Source organism: Ornithorhynchus anatinus, chromosome 3, assembly GCF_004115215.2.
Source record: "Ornithorhynchus anatinus isolate Pmale09 chromosome 3, mOrnAna1.pri.v4, whole genome shotgun sequence".
NCBI lineage: Eukaryota > Metazoa > Chordata > Mammalia > Monotremata > Ornithorhynchidae > Ornithorhynchus > Ornithorhynchus anatinus.
Window position 1 is genome coordinate 87,492,769 of NC_041730.1, and position 17,301 is coordinate 87,510,069.

Genomic DNA, 17,301 nt, shown 5'->3' on the forward strand with positions numbered 1-17,301 from the left:
CTTACCGTTTTGCATCCTCTTCTATCTTAGCACATTTTCATCCTATTCGTAAATAACTAGGCATCAGGCCCCTCCTCCCCTCCGTTTTCCCCTCTTAGATTGTAAACTCGTTCTGGGTGGGTTTCGTATCTCCTGCATCTATGATGGTCTTCCAAGCACTTAGTTCAGAGCTTGGCAATCTGTAGGTGCTCAATAAATACTGTTGATCTTAGACAGTGCTAGGATCAATCACTGTACTAAACACTTGGGAAAGTACAATACAGTCGAATTGGGAAGAGGAACAAAAGGAGCTGGAGGTGACTGAACAAGCTGGGGTTGGAAGGAGGGTTGGAAGGTCATAGATATGGGAAACCAGAAGGTCAAGGGCTTGGAAAACTTAGTCAACTCTCCCTCTTCCCACTTAGGGAAATAGGCATGGTATAAATATGGCCCTGATCATGGCTCAGTGGAAAGAGTACGGGCTTGGGAGTCAGAGGTCATGAGTTCGAATCCCGGCTCTGCCACTTGTCAGCTGTGTGACTGTGGGCAACTCACTTCACTTCTCTGTGCCTCAGTTACCTCATCTGGGGATTAACTGTGAGCCTCACGGGGGACAACCTGATTACCCTGTATCTACCCCAGCGCTTAGAACAGTGCTCTGCCCATAGTAAGCGCTTAACAAATACCAACATTATTATTATCAGAGTCCCTTCCGTTCCCCAGATTCTAGGATTCCATGCCTGCCATCGCAACCCTGAAACAGCTCAGAGGGCCCAGAAACTGACGCCCACTTACCTTTCCATCTTTGCCCGGCTTCCCCGGTTCTCCTGCTCTGCCCTGTGGCAGGAAAGAAACCTTTCACATGTTACGGAGATCCTGGGACCCTGATCCTTCCCACCCACGTCCCCTCCCCCTCGATCACCAGTGTGCCAATGGACTGATTTTTTGACTGGGCCTCGGGACTCAGACGAGACGCCACTTCCTTCCAAGGTGTTCTGGGGGAGGGGGGGAGGCTTTTTTTAGTCCCCTTTCTGCTGAGGCCAGCATAGTGGCAGGCTGACTGTTACTTCCTGCCTAACCTGGCATGTGGCAAGGCCCGGAGCAGGGGAAATGACACTCCTGCCAGTCAGCCTCCAACACATGCTTTCATAGCAATTAACTGGACAAGCCAAGAGGCTGGTTTCTGAGGCAAATGGTCTGTCTTCCCCATCCCCCACACCTCACCCTGTCTCCTATTCTGGAGTTCTGCTGGACAGCCAGGTATTCTGGAACCTGTGCTGAGCCTACAGAGGGAGTGCTCACAGACATCCTATTGCCTATCTGGTCTGGCCGGAGTGAGCCAGATTGACCTTTCCCTTGCCTTGGCCCCATCCTGGCTAGGCAGGGCTGTTCCCGACTCCAGGTTTCCCCCAGTGCCAAGGAGAGGGCGTTGGTTCCTCCTGCTTATCCCGGGGTCAGAGTCTGCAGGGACATTTCCAGGGGGAATCCTGAGGGGATGGGCATCAGGAGGGAAGGAGATGGACAGAAAAAAGACACTCACGGGGGGCCCGACTGGCCCCGGCTGTCCGGGGTTCCCCAGAGGTCCCATCGGTCCAGAGGGCCCGGGAGGCCCGGGTGGTCCTGGTGGTCCCTGGATGCCCGCCTGCCCCTGTTCACCCTGGGAATTGAGGAAACAAGCAGTCATCTGAAGGCAGCACCACGGCAGCTATTGAGCCAGTGCTGCGCCATGCACCCGGGGAGCGAGCCCCAGCCCACCCATCAGATGAGGATGAGGACGTCGGTGACGGTGACGATGATGAATGCGATGGTGGTGACGGTGAGGAGGGCGGCGGTCATGCAGTGGGCGGTGGCACAGGGAGAAGAGAGCCAAGGAAATCAAGAGAGCAGGCTACGGTGATCACTAGGGCCTTGGACAGGAGAAGTTTCCAGAAACTGGCCTGGGGGACCGGCACTTGATCCCCGGAATCCCCTAAACACCATCTGCCCAGGCAGCGGTCCAGACCCCTGGCAGCCTGAATCCGGATCATGGCCGGGGGCAGTTCCATCCGCTCAGTGGAAGGGGAGGAAGAGGGCCGCTTGATGGATATTCAAGTATGTGTATACTCACGTGCACGTATACATTCACACGTATGTGTGCAGGGGGGTCCCACTGTGCCACAGATACTATCCCAGAGGCAGCTGGGGCCCAAAAGGACTCTTATCTCGCCCAGGGGAGCAGTGGAAATGCAGAGATTTGGATGTAATAATTACTGTTCCATGGTCTCTGGGGAGATGGGCCTCACGCCCCAAGCAGCCTAGTCACTTCCTGCTGCTTTCTGGTAACCCCGACCTCAGATTGGACCCTTTTACCTGACCAGCTGAGCCACTGAGTTCTCCGCCCCCTCTGGAAGCAGTTCAGTGAACCAAGGGAGAATCCCGGCACGCCACCCACATTCCCGGAGTCATCAGAGGACACAAGCCCTTTGGGAACCTCTAAGAGCTTCCTCCCACCCAACCTCCCCCGAGTCGTTACGACGACCTCGATGCCAACCTGGGAGAGAGGCACCTGGCTCGAAGCGGAGCGGGGCTCAGGGAAGGCAGGGGCTGAGATAGTGCCCAGCCCCCTCGGGTAACCTCCCCATGATAGGTAACATTAGCTTCAGCTTTGGCACAGGCTGTAGGACCTGTCTCTTTCTAACCAACAGGGATTGCAAGGGAGAGCTGGGGTGAGGCAGGTAGCCAAGTCCCGGCAACGTTGGAAAGACGAATCAGGTTACGTCCACGTGGGGCTGTGAACTCTCCAGGTGAAGGCTCTCTACAGGCAGATTCAAGGAGTTTTGGGGTAATAATAATAATGATGTTGGCATTTGTTAAGCGCTTACTATGTGCAGAGCACTGTTCTAAGCGCTGGGGGAGATACAGGGGAATCAGGTTGTCCCACGTGAGGCTCACAGTCTTCATCCCCATTTTACAGATGAGGTCACTGAGGCACAGAGAAGTGAAGTGACTTGCCCACAGTCACACAGCTGACAAGCGGCAGAGCGGGGATTCGAACCCACGATCTCTGACTCCCAAGCCCGAGCTCTTTCCGCTGAGCCACGCTGCTTCTCTACCATCATTAACAACTTGTTGTGCCACTGCAGACCCGCTTCTCTTTTTAACCACAGACCGAAGATGCACATGGCACGTGCAGATGAAATGCGTGTTTGTTTCTAGAAGGAAATTTTTAGAACGAGGCCGGCCCCTCTTTAGCCAATAATTCCAGCTGCCCTGGAATATTTGGTTTCTTTAGGCGACAGTGGTGGCTCCCAGGATAGGGTGGTTTGGCTCATTCCCTTCTCTGTGGGCTTCTCCCCCCACCCGTTCCCAAGGAAGCACCGGGGCTGCAGGATCGGAAGGGATTTTGAAGAATCCACTGGAGGACGCCCTGAAGGATGAGGTGGAAGAGAGTGCTCCAGAACCGAGCCAGGGTGGATGTCTGGGGAGGGAGGAGAGGGTGGTACGAAGGGTCTGGAATCTCCCTGGCACCTCCCTCACCCAGCAGAGTCTGTGAGCTTGCATCCGCGCTTAGTGCTGAATGATGCTTAAATGAATACCTCCAGCCCACAAAGGCCCTCTGGGCTCTGTAATGGGTATGGCCCAGCGCGAGGTCAGATAACACGCTTATCCGATGTGGCTGGAGTTTTAGCCTTTGATTGCAGCTATTTTACTGTTCTGTTGGACACTCATTAGCTGCCTGGTTATTCAGAAGAAAGATCCACGCCCAGGATGCAGTGGAAATGGCATCCGGAGCGACGGTCGTATCCAAAATCAGGACTGCTTTGTTCCATTTCAGCCACCCTGTCTCCTCTGGACAGTGAGTGCCAAAGAGCGGGTCCTATTATAATTATGGTACTAAATGCTTACTATTTGTCCAGGGCTGAGGGGGATGCAGGTTAATCGTCCTGGACCAGTCCCTGTACCACATGGAGTTCAAAGTCTAATTAGGAGGGAGAACATTTTACAGATGAGGGAACTGAGGCACAGAGAAGCTAAGTGACTTGCCCAAGGTCACACAACAGATACGTGGCAGAGCCGGGATCAAAACCCGGGGCCTCTGATTCCCAGCCCTGGGTTCTATCAACCTTTTAGGTAGATTGAGCTACTGCCGCGGCAACCAGTTACCACCCCCCACCCCGACTCCTGCCCCCCGGCTTTAGTGAGAGGCTCCATCCTGTGACACCCTTTGACACCACTGCCCTGGCATCCCTGCCCACCCCCGACCCTTCCCTCCGACACTTTGCTCTTCACCTTTCTCGCTCTTAAAGTCACAGTTAATTTCCCTGGACTGATTCTTGACTCTTGCCACCCACACAACCCTCCCGACTCGAGGGCCCCAGGCTTTGCCAGTATCCTTCAGAAACCCCTCCCTCGGGATGCCCAGGATGCACAGCACAGGCAAGGAAGAGAAAGCATCTACCTGGAAGGTGCGTCTTTTAATGACTGGGGGCGGAGCCAGTCGCACTGAATTGAGGAGAGGCAACAGCTGGAGAAGAAGACCGAGGATCAAAGGGTGAAGGCCGAAGGCCACAGGCAGAAGGGTGTTAAGAGTCACAGAAGGGCAGATCAATCAAGAAAAATCGGTGGGGAGGAGGAGAGAGAAAGAGAGAGAGACAGAGAGAGATTGAGATTAACGAGAATAAATCACAGTGGAGAGGTAGAAGTGAAGGGTTTTGAGGAGGATCACTTTCCTGTAGGGGACCACCGGGCAAACCTCAGTGCTCTGCTGCGGGTAATATTTATCAACCCTTTCCTGGCTGTGCTCATCAATATCTTTCTGTTTCCTCCCTTAAAACCCTTCTCTTTCCCTCCTTCCAGCCTATCTGAATTCTCCCCGGAACTTCCACCCAACCTTGCCCTCTTGCCCCATATGGGGGCCATCCCTCCGTACCGAATTCCCAGACTAAAAGGGGATTCTCCCCCTTGTTTGGCTGGGTGATCCTGGCCTGCTCAGCTCCAGCAATCAACTTTGAACTCAGATCTCCTGGGCGCAGAGTAAAATCCAGCTCAATCATCCCTTTTGGTCCAGCCCCATCGTCTTCCTTTTTTTCCCCTCTCTCCAAGACATCTGCATTTGGGGAGAGACTGACTGAGCCCAGTTATACCGGGATTGATTCCTGCTTCTCAGTATCAGTTTATTATTTTTATCAATAATAATCATAGCCATAATGGTATTTTTAAAGTCTGGACTACGTACCAAGTACTGCATTAAGCACTTGGGTAGATACAAGATAATCAGGTGGAACATGTCCCCGAGTGGCTGGCTGGCTGACTGACTTAGCTGGCTGTCTGACCGATGGACGGGCTGACTATTGAATGACTGATTGCCTGGCTGGCTGATTGATTTATTGACCGACTGGCTGTCTGTCTGAGGCCTGACTGGCTGGCTGGTTGGCTGACTGCCTGATTTACTGACGGACTAGTGACTGACTGCCTGGTTGGCTAATTATCGACTGACGGAATGGCTGGCTGACTGACTGGCTGGATGGCTGGCCAGCTGGCTGGTTTACTGACTACTGACCATCTGGCTGGCTGACTGGTTTACTGATTGACTGACTGACTGGCTGGATGACTGACTGATGGACTGACTATTGACTGCTGTTGACTGACCGTTTGGCTGACTGACTGGCAGGATGATAAGTTGACTAGCTTGCTGATTTACTGTTGACTGGCTGACTGACTGGTTTACTGACTTTGTGCCTCAGTTCCCTTATCTGTAAAATGGGGATTAAGACCGTGAGCCCCACCTGGGATATCCCGATTACCTTGTATCTATGCCAATGCTTAGAACAGTGCACATAGTAAGCCCTTAACAAATACCATTATTATTATTGATGGCTGGCCGGCTAACTGATGGACTGACTACTGACTGGTTGAAAGACTGGACGACTGGCTTCCGCATCAGATTCCGCACTCCAAGCAGAGAGGTTTACCCCCGGGTCTCCTCAGGAGAGCGGTCCCATGTTTCCCCACCCTTCGGACGTGGCTCTGCTGGAGCCAAGGACCCCGCCTTGCTGTAAAGTGAACACGTCATCCCAGTATTGCACCACCATGGCCCTGCCCTTCCTCGGGTTTAAACGGAGGGCACTGCTTGAGGTTAACCAGTCCAGGGAGGGACCACGATCAACAGCAGATTGTGGGATGGGAAGGCTATTAAGGTGTCGTTGAATTTCGCGAGGGACCTAAATTGATATTTTACACTGCTCTGGCTTTGTGGGTGTAAAAACATGAGAAGATGAAAGGCCAAAATTCACCCCTGTTGGGAAGGTTGGTGGGACCCATGTCCCAGAGGAGCACAGGGCAGAGAGGCAGCAGGGAACGAGGGTGAGTGAATTCCCCGTGACTTGGGTCAGTTTGATTGGACTCCAAGCAGTGGGGCTCCTTCTCCCCTGGATAAATCTTTCCAGCAGCGGTGGCAGGGAAAGGGGAAGGTGGGAGATGATAACCCTGCCGTTCGTGTGCCAGAACAATCTCTGCTAAGGTCTGGGTTCTCCTGCTAGTCAAGATCTTTGAGGGCACTACTTACTCTAGTGGACTGCACGTTTGGTGCTCTGCATGCAAGAAGCACTCAATAAATACCGTCGATTGCTGGATCGATAGAGTGAGTGCAATGAGAAGGAAATAGAAGCGGAGGTGGGGTCGCTTTGAACCTTTTCCTAGTGACTGCAATCTGGGGAAATCCATGGGGAGTGCTGGAGGGATGGGAAGGAAATCGGGGGGAAGAATCAAGTGATGTCATGACCTGGAACCTACTCAGTTGGTCATTACTTGGGATAAACTGGGCTGGGGAGGGAAGGGAGTGAGTGTGTGTGTGTGGGTATTTGTGTGTGCCGGTCTGTGTGTGTTTACACACTAAAAGCTCTGAGGACTTTCCTCACGTTCTTGTGGTAGGGCAGTGACTTCTCTCATTTCACCTTGACCTGTGCCTGGATTGACCTTTTTGTCCAGTCAGTCAGGTCTGGGTCCTCACTGATTGGAGGAGAAGGACATTCCTAGATAGTTCCACTACCTCCAGGCCCCACAGACTTACAGGAATTGATCTTGCTCTTTCCTCCTTCTCCCGCTTCTTCCCTAGGCTCCTCCCCAACCCCCGACGCAACTCCCTCTCCCCACCGCCCCTCTGCGGGCCAGGAAACGTGCAATGTTGGATCGTTCACAGCGAGGCGGGGTCAGGCCCGGCCGCGGGCCCACAAACCTTCAGGGTTAGGATCTGGTTGGAGCGCAGGGCTGCCAGAGTACTGCTGAGGGAGTCCTAGCAGGGAGGACATTGGAGACACAGCAACACAGAGCACAGTCAAAAAGGGGTAGCCACCACACGTGGAGGCGTCGACCGGTTTTCTCGATTTCACCTCAGCCCCACCCCCTACCCCTTCAGCGGTCTGGGCCACCCACTGACTCCTAGGGCTGAGAGGGGGGAGAGCCCCAGGGGGGTAAGACCTGAGGAGACCCCAGCTTTCGACCCCTCCCCCGGAAACACCCCTTTCCTCAGCCTCTGTAGACCCCGAGATGGGGAGTCCCCGGAAAAGGGACCGTCCAACTGAACGGTTGCCAAGCGGATGCTGCTCTCCCTATTCAATCTTCAACAGAGATGCAGTTTGAAGGGGAGGATGGTAGGGACTTAGCTTCCTGAGTTGGGAATTGGAGGGAGGGATGGAAGGATGGAGTGAATCTGGAGCGTGTTTGGGTGCACCCGCATGGGTGTGTACCCACATGAGTGTATGGGGCCTGAGGGGGTCTTTCTTCATGCTCTCGGATCAGGACAGTCTCTCCTCCCAGTTCACCTTGACCTACGAAAGCTGGGTATGGAGCTAAGACCATCCCAGAGCCCAGACTTCAGCTGGGGCAATCACTGCCGGCCTTCTTTCGTCTTACCCTTTCTTTCTCTGTTACTTTTTTTTAAAGCGTAACAATCGTGTGAGCCGACCCTTCTAAATAAACATAGCTGACCTTCTATTATGGTAACGGGGCCGGAACCCACGCCACCCCCCTGCCCCCATCCTCCCCACCCCCCGGCCCCCTGCCACATGCTCCCTGAACTCACACCATTCACATGCCACTAACAGGTGGACTCTCTCTCTACCCAGCCTTCCCACCAGAGCCACCATACCCCTCATGCAGTCTGGGGCCAGAGCCCAAATCTAACTGTCTAGGGACTTCTCTAAAAACGCCTCCCCTCGCCATTCCCCCGCCCCCACTCCTCCTTTGGCCGAGGGGATGGGTTCCGGCCCCCAGGGAATTATCAGGGCAAAGGACTGTTTCTAGTTTTGGTTTGGGCCCCGATTGGATTCCATACGGGTAATCTCTGCTCACCAGCACACACCCATTCACTAAGCCCCCATGATCTGCTCTCCCTGCCCCTGTCAGCAGCGCATGCCTCAAAGGACAGGAATAACAGAGAAGCAAGTGTGCGTGAGGGAGTGTGTGTATATATATGTGTGTGTGTGTCCATCTAGCAGGTAGGCAGGGAGATGCCTTTATCCTAAATCCACCGAGTGATCACTTCTATAAACATAATTCCTCTCCACCGCGGGGACAGCATCTACCAACTCTATTGTACTCTCCCGGGGGCTTACCACAGTGCTCTGCACTCAGTAAGTGCTCAGCAAATACCATCCATTGATTGACTGATGGGGAGCCGGGGCTAAGCAGTAAAAAGGGGTCCCCTATGTGGCAGAGGGGAGGCGTTCCTCTGGCCACCTCATCCGTGCCTGGGCTCCAACGGTAGATGGGGATGGGAAGGTTCGGTGTTCTTGTCCTCCTGGTACAGCTTTGACTCGACCCACTTGGGTCACTGGGGGTGGAGGTGAGGGTTGTGGGGGGAGTGTTGGGGTACGCTCAGTCCTGGACTCCCACCCTAGAGAGACATCTCCCCTTTGCATAGCAGGCTGCGGGCCTCACCCCTCCCTACTGCAGGGAGGAGCAGAGTACCGGACCCTCCTGCCAACACGGGAAGGAAAGGTCAGCCCCAAGGATGGACAGGAAGTTCTAAGGAGAAGAAGAGAGAGATACGCTTACCCTGTGCGGGTAGTCCCCACATTGACCCTGGGAAAGGAAAAGGAAAGAGAAGAGATTGGTGGGATGCGGTCACCTCCTTGTGGCTTGACAATTTAATGAGCCAGCTTCCCCCCTCAAGCAATAGACACTGCACAAAGCCTGTCCTTGCCCTGGGTCACAAGGACAGAGCAAACAATTGCCTTCCTAGTTCCTGGCATCAGAAGTGTGCAAGCCCCTTGAGCTCTCCCTGACTTATGCTTGCTGCATCTCTGGGACTCCTTTTCCCTATGCCGACAGCTTCAGCAGTCCTCGGCTCATTTTCCCTGGCTGGAGATACATTCTGGAGGGCATCAGGATATCTCTGTCTCTGTCTCTCTCTCTCTCTCTCTATTCCCCCTCCCCTCTTCTTTTCTCTCTCTCTTATCCTCTCTGTCAGGGTGGTAGTTTCTTTGGACCACTTTCAGGCATTTAGGGCTCCCCTACAGGGGACTCTAATCAAGGCCTTGAGGAATCACTGTTTTTAAATGTTGGACTCACCAAAAAAGCCCAGTGTGATACCTGGAGAACCCGCTGACTCGCAGTTAGGAAAGCCTTGTTTGGGGCGGCAAACTGGCCTAATCTAATTGGGCAGGGGATTCCCTGCCAGAAAACCAATAAGAGACGGCAGGACATCATGCTTTGGTCATTTCTCTACCCGTGAGCTGGTTTTATATTTCTTTTGAAAAAAAAAAAAAAGAAAGCCTGGAAAACCACCATCAGAGTTACCTTTTCTCCTTTTTGTCCTGGTAGTCCCTGCAAAGAAATGGATTAGAAAGTAAGTAAACAGGAAGCAGAACGCACCTCCGACCCACCGCCCACCAGAGTTGGCTTGAAAAAGCTGGTCAATTACGAGACTCACCGGTTGCCCCTTGGAACCAGTTATGCCCTAGGGGGAGAAATGGACACACAGTTCAATTGTAGAAAAGGGCGGGCATTCAAAACCGAGAGAAATAGAAAGCTCCAGAGAGGATGATCCTGTTACTCTTGAGGGAGATAGAGTGAAAGGTTTTCTGGACATTTCTCTGAATCCTTTGGAGTAACAAAGAAGGAGAACGTTCTCTGCAAAGAAGTGGATGCCTCGCTCTGCTCTTGGGGCCTTGATTTTTCCCTGTTGATACGTAGATTTCAGAGGGACCGCTGGCTGGGATGTGTGACAGATTTCTGTGAAAGAATCCAGCCCATGTGACCCATGGTCAGAATTGGACCTTTTCCCTTTCAAAGGTCCTTCCCCAACCCTTTCCTGTGTCTCTAATTGGCCCAAACCACTGGAGGTCTCTCAGCTTTCCTCTTATTTTCCTGAGAAATGCCAAATACTTATAGGCAGTGAGTCAGGTTCTGCATATCAAACTGGTTGACCAGCCGGCTTTGGACACACTGGACAGCTTTATTATTATCAGTATTATCATCATTATATTTATTAAGGTTTTACTATGTGGCAAACACCGTATTATGCGCTGAAGAAGGTACAAGATAATCAGGTTGGGCACAGCCCTTGCCCCACATGGGATTCACCGTGTAAGAGGGAGGGAGTAGGGTTTGACCCCCATTTTACAGATGAGGAAATCGAGGCACGGACAAGTTAAGCGACTTGCCCGAGGTCACACAGCAGACAAGTGGCGGAGCTGGGAATCAAGCCCAGGTCCTCTGACTCCCAGATCTGTGCTCTTTCCACGTTGCAGCTTCCCATATGGAGCAGGTTAACAGGGAAGGGAAAAGAGTTTGGAGAAAAGAGACAGCATGGGAAAAAGGAAAGGAGGAGGAGAGACGAGGGGGAGGGAGAAGTGGGGGAGAGAGCGGAGGAGGTAGACAATAAACAGGGAAAGACAATCACCTTGCACAGTGGTGTTGAATTAACGGTTCCAGGCCTTCATGCCAAGCCAAACAGGAGTCTAATTGCTCGGCAGCCTGTCCTATTTTGATAGATTACGATGAGGAAGACAAGGGGCCGGGGGAGGGAGACAGAAAACTTTATTTTGGCTCAAGGCGCAATGAGCTAGTATCTTCCTTTCCCTTTCTGTTGGCTCTCGCACCCACGACCGCGTGCACGCTGCAAGACGTTGCAGCGAAAGAGGGGAGACCGACCGGAGAGAGTCTGGGTAGAGGCAGAGGTGGGTCCTTCAGGGAAGAACGTGTCTCATGGGGATTCTTTTCTTGAAGGCGAAGGAGCGGGGGGGGCACCAGGGGGTAGAGGGAAGAGGCTAAGGCCCTGGGGAAGCGGGCGAGGCTCTGGGGAGGGTGTTCAGCCCAGCGTTTAGCTGAGGATTCTTTCCTTCACAACACCCAGCTGTGGTCCTGCACGTCAGGGGCAGTGAACAACGGGGACTCATTCAATAGTATTTACTGAGCGCTTACTATGTGCAGAGGACTGTGCTAAGCGCTTGGAATGCTTCCAGCTGTGGCCTAGTGTATCAAGCACCGGCCAGGGAGATGGACTTAGATTCTAATCCTGGCTCTGCCATTTGTCTGCTGTGTGACCCTGGGTAAGTCACTTAACTTCTCTGTGCCTCAGTTACCTCATCTGTAAAATGTGGGTGAAGATTGTGCGCCCTATGTGAGAAAGAGACTGCCCAACCCGCTTTTCTTGTATCCTGTGAGCCCCACGTGGGACAACCTGATTCCCTTGTGTCTCCCCCAGTGCTTGGAACAGTGCTCTGCACACAGTAAGCGCTTAACAAATACCAACATTATTATTATCATTATTATCCCAGTGCTTACTATAGCATCTGGCACAGAGTAAGTGTTTAACAAATACCACAGTTATTATTATTGTTCCAGCGGTAAAGTGCTATTTATTGAGCCTCTACAGAGCGTTCAGTACGGTACAAAGCATCTGGGAAAGCATAAGCAAGCCAAAGACCCATTCCTGTACTTCACACTCTCCCAAGCGCTCAGTACACTGGTCTGCACATAGCTACCTGATCAATAAATACCATTGGTTAATTGATTAATTCCTGCCCACAAGGAGCTTATACAATCGTGGCTCAGCGGAAGGAGCATGGGCTTTGGAGTCAGAGGTCATGGGTTCGAATCCCAGCTCTGCCACTTGTCAGCTGGGTGACTGTGGGCAAGTCACTTCACTTCTCGGTGCCTCAGTTCCCTCATCTGTAAAATGGGGATTCAGACTGTGAGCCCCACGTGGGACAACCTGATTCCCCTGTGTCTACCCCAGCGCTTAGAACAGTGCTCTGCGTATAGTAAGCGCTTAACAAATACCAACATTGTTATTATTAATAATGGAGGAGACTGGCAAACAAAATATTTATAAATAGCACAAGTAGAAGTAAATAAGATCAGATAAGGAGAGGGATAGATACAGTCCAGGTGAAAAATCAGAATGAATCAGAACAAATAATTGAATACATGTAAATCTTGAGCATGGTATAAATGCATCTGTACTCGGGATTGCGGCTTGGTTTGATATGATTTGAGGTGTTGGGAATAAATTGAGAAGTTTTACTGAAGGAGGAGGGATATTAAGAGGGTAAGGCTAAGGTCGACGAGAAGCAGCGTGGCACAGTGGAAAGAGCACGGGCTTGGGAGTCAGAGGTGGTGGGTTCTAATCCCGACTTCGCCACCGATCAGCCGGGTGACCTTGGGCAAGTCACTTGACTTCTCTGTGCCTCAGTGACTTCATCTGTAAAATGGGGATGAAGACTGTGATCCCCCACGTGGGACACCCTGATGACCCTGTACCTACCCCCGCGCTTAAAGCAGTGCTCGGCACATAGTAAGCGCTTAACAAATGCTATCGTTATTGCTATTATTACCCCCTCTCAGGCCTGCGCCTGGAGAGTTTCCAGTCCTCTACCGGTCTTCACTATGGGAGGGAGAGTCAAGCAGAAGCGTAGCCATTCCATCCCTAGCTTGGGCAGTGGCTAGCGAGTGGAAGGCAATCTGCTACGAGTCAAAACTCACCCGTGCTGGGCAGCAGCAGTATGGGAGAGAGTCGAGGGTGGGGATTCGAGTTTACTGCATGGAAGGAGGCCATGGCAAACCACTTCCATGTTTTTACCATGAAAACTCCCTGGATCCACTACCAGAACGATTGCAGATGGAGGTGGGGCGTCCTGGGAGAGATGCGTCCATGGCGTCACTATGGGTCGGAGACGACTTGACGGCATGAGACAAGACGAGAAGGCTAAGACGAGGACATCTGGGGGAAGGAATGGAGTTCTAGAGTGAGAGAATAATCGGACGAAGGGGTCCGGGTGTGAGTGAGTCCAGGGCCGGGTACAGTTGGAAGGTGAGAATGGGAGGAGCAAACAACTCAAGCTGGCGGATGGCCCTGAAGCCAATGGAAAATAATAATAATAATGTCGGTATCTGTTAAGCGCTTACTATGTGCAGAGCACTGTTCTAAGCGCCGGGGTAGATACAGGGTAATCAGGTTGTCCCACGTGAGGCTCACAGTCTTAATCCCCATTTTACAGATATGGGAACTGAGGCACAGAGAAGTGAAGCGACTTGCCCGCAGTCACCCGGCTGTCAAGTGGCAGAGACGGGATTTGAACCCGTGACCTCTGACTCCCAAGCCCGGGCTCGTTCCACTGAGCCACGCTGCTTTTGTTTGATGCGGAGGGAGATGGGCATTCCTTGGAGATTTTCGAGGATTTAAAAAAATATTTGTAAGGTGCTTACTAAAAGCTGGGGTAGGTACAAGATAATCAGGTTGGACATGGTCCCTATCCCACATGGGGCTCATAATCTAAATTCCCAATTTACAGAAGAGGTAACAGAGACACAGAGAAGTTAAGTGGTTTGCCCGAGGTCAAAGAGCCGACGAGTGGCAGATCCGGGATTAGAACCCAGGCCCTTCGGATTACCAGGTCTGTGCTTTCTCCACTAGGCCGAGCTGCTTCTCAATGGAGGAATGGAGAGTTGCAGGCTGAATAAAGTTTCTGGAAGACGATCCGAAGAGCAGTATAATAATAACAATGGTAGCATTTGTTAAGCACTTACTGTGTGCCAAGCAATGTTCTAAGTGCTGGAATAGATACAGAGTAATCAGGGTGTCCCTCGAGTCAGAGGTCATGGGTTCGAATCCCACTCTGCCACTTGTCAGCTGTGTGACCGTGGGCGAGTCACTTAGCTTCTCTGCGCCTCAGTTACCTCATCTGTAAAATGGGGATTAACTGGGAGCCTCACGTGGGACAACCTGATCACCCTGTGTCTATCCCAGTGCTTAGAACAGTGCTCTGCACATAGTAAGCGCTTACCAAATACCAACATTATTATTAATCCCCATTTTACAGATGAGGTGACTGAGGCACAGAGAAGTTAAGTGACTTGCCCAAAGTCACACAGCTGATAAGTGGCGGAGTCAGGATTAGAACTCACGACCTGACTCCCAAGCCCGTGTTCTTTCCATTAAGCCATGCTGCTTCTCTGTGGTGTGAGGCCTGAAGGGGGAGATGCTAGCGGCAGGGAGATCAGCGAGGGGGTCAATATAATAGTGTTGGTATTTGTTAGGCACTTACTATGTGCACAGCACTGTTCTAAGCGCTGCGGGAGACACGGGGTCATCGGGTCGCCCCACGTGAGGCTCACAGTTAACCCCCATTTTCCAGATGAGGTCACTGAGGCCCAGAGAAGTGAAGTGACTCGCCCACGGTCCCACAGCTGACAAGTGGCAGAGCCGGGACTCGAACCCACGACCCCTGACTCCGAAGCCCGGCCTCTTTCCACTGAGCCACGCTGCTTCCAAAATGCCAGTCCAATCGTGTTATGACAAGAGCTCGAAACCGGGCGATAACGGCTTAGGTGAAGAGGAAGAGACGGATCTGGGAGAGGCTTTAGAGGAAGACTTGCCTGGATTTAGCCATCTGAGAGTTGAATTCGAGAGCTGAAACAGTGTGGAATTGAGTAGGAGTCCGGAATCGTACAGGGATAGGGACAGGGAGGATAGTGGTGTAACTGACAGAGTTGCCAAACTGGGGAGAAGCAGAGGATTAAGGGGAGAAGGCGAGAAGTTCAGCTTTCGGCTGGAGTCCCTGCTTACCTGTGAAATCGGGAGCAACGGACATTAAAGACATTCTGGTCTTTGCTCATGACCAGAAACTGCGTCAGTGGGTCAGAACCTGGACCTTCCCTTCCCCAGAATGCTTTGATTCCTTATCAAGCACTGGTATTTTTATCGTGCGCAGAGAACTGTAGGGAGCTCTTGGGAAAGTATGATACGACGGAGTGGGTAAACACCGTACCAGTCGTGGTGTCCGTACAAACTAAACAGCATCGCTTAGTGGACAGAGGATGGGCCTGGGAGTCAGGAGGTCATGGGATCTAATCCCGGCTCCGCCACATGTCCCCTGTGTGACCCGGGGCAAGTCGCTTGACTTCTCTGGCCCTCAGTTCCCTCATCTGTAAAATGGGGATTTAGAATGTGAGCCTTAATAATAATAATAATGATAATAATGTTGGTATTTGTTAAGCGCTTACTACGTGCCGAGCACTGTTCTGAGCGCTGGGGGAGATACAGGGTCATCAGGTTGTCCCACGTGAGGCTCCCAGTTGATCTCCATTTTCCAGATGAGGTAACTGAGGCCCAGAGAAGTGAAGTGACTCGCCCACAGTCACCCAGCTGACAGGTGGCAGAGCTGGGATTCGAACTCATGACCTCTGACTCCCAAGCCCGGGCTCTTTCCACTGAGCCACGCTGCATCTGTAAAATGGGGATTTAGAGTGTGAGCCTTAGGTTGGGCAGGGGACGATGTTCAACCTGGCTACCTTATTATAACTATTCCAGCGATTAGAACAGCGCTGGGCACATAGTAAGTGCTTAACAAGTACTATTATTATTATTAATTATCATTACAGAGAAGAGCTTACAGTCCACTGGGCTACACTTCCCAGTCCCAGCCTCTTACAGATGGGGATTAAGACAGCGAGCCCCATTTGGAGTGTGTCTATCCTTGTGCTCAGACGCAAAGAACAGTGCTTGGCACATAGTAAGTGCTTAATAAATGCCATTATTATTACTGTTGTTATTTTAGATGCCTGCCAGTTCTCCAGCCAAAGCCGGCAAGCCCTTAATACCAACCTGCACACGGCGTGTCTGCGGATGCAGATCATCCTGATAATTCATATTCCTATTGCCTAGCTATTTCTGGGAGATGTTTTCCTGGCCTAAAGTAACTGGATAATTGAGCCCTGGGTTCTAATCCCGGCTCCTCCATTTACCCGCTGTGTGACCTTGGGGAAGTCACTTCGCTTCTCTGTGCCTCAGTTCCCTCATCTGCAAAATGGGGATTCAATCCTGTTTTCCCTCCTACTTAGACTGTGAACCCCATGTGAGACCTGAATATCTTGCCTCTACCCAGTGCTTAGTACAGTGCTCGGCACTTAATATCACAAGTCTTATTAGTAGTATTATTGAGAAACACTGTGGCTTAGAGGAAAAAGCTCGGGCCCGGGAGTCAGAAGATCTGGGTTCTATTTCTGGCTCCACTGCTTGACAGCCCTTTGACCTTGGGAAAGTCACTTCATTTCTCTTTGCCTCAGTGATCCCATCTGCAAATGGGAATTAAAGCTGTGAGTCCCATGTGGGACAAGAACTGAGTCCAACCTGTTTATCTTGTATCTATCCCAGAGCTTAGTACAGTGCACGGAACATAGTAAGCATTTAACAAATACCACAGGAAAGTAATCATAATAATCATGTTGATATTTGTTAAGCGTTTACTACGTGCAGAGCACTGTTCTAAGCGCTGGGGTAGACACAGGGTCATCGGGTCGTCCCACGTGAGGCTCACGGTTGATCCCCATTTTACAGATGAGGTCACTGAGGCCCAGAGAAGTGCAGTGACTCGCCCACAGTCACACAGCTGACAAGTGGCAGAGCCGGGAGTCGAACCCATGACCTCTGACTCCGAAGCCCGGGCTCTTTCCGCTGAGTAGCATATTTTTAGGCCTCTATCACCTGGATAATGTTCATCTGTAGAGTGATATCCTGAGCATCTTTGAGTGACTGGCCTGGGGAAGACTTCTGCATTGTGATCCGGCTATGTAAATCCCCAAACCAGGTCCTCTCCCTCCTCTCTCCTACCTAGTTCCCTCAGAAGAATGGGTGGAGGGAAATGTTGTTTTTCTCTTGCAGCCACCCAAGACCACTGATTAGAACGCCGTGACCATCCTTCCCAGAAATGCTGGCTTCTGAGCATACAGCAGGCAGGAGAAAATTCCAGCCCCCGTGGTCGGCTCTGAGCCAGACCTGGAGCGGCTGGAAACGCGAGGCGGTGATATCCAAGAAACCCCAGCTGGGTCATTGAGGAGAGG

General features: G+C 51.9%; 1 protein-coding gene across 2 annotated transcripts in view; it reads right to left on the minus strand.

The window, feature by feature from the left end:
* Positions 1-17,301, minus strand: part of COL13A1 (collagen type XIII alpha 1 chain) — a 201,382-nt gene that overhangs the window by 96,825 nt on the left and 87,256 nt on the right. Inside the window, exons 11-16 of one of the 2 annotated variants that reach the window (XM_029060872.2) lie at positions 9,890-9,916; positions 9,757-9,783; positions 9,013-9,039; positions 7,193-7,249; positions 1,520-1,636; positions 775-816 (exon numbers count right to left, since the gene is read on the minus strand). In XM_029060872.2, the coding sequence (XP_028916705.1) occupies positions 775-816; positions 1,520-1,636; positions 7,193-7,249; positions 9,013-9,039; positions 9,757-9,783; positions 9,890-9,916 (297 nt within the window). The remainder of the gene's footprint in view (positions 1-774; positions 817-1,519; positions 1,637-7,192; positions 7,250-9,012; positions 9,040-9,756; positions 9,784-9,889; positions 9,917-17,301) is intronic. The other variant, XM_029060873.2, reaches the window with a different exon arrangement.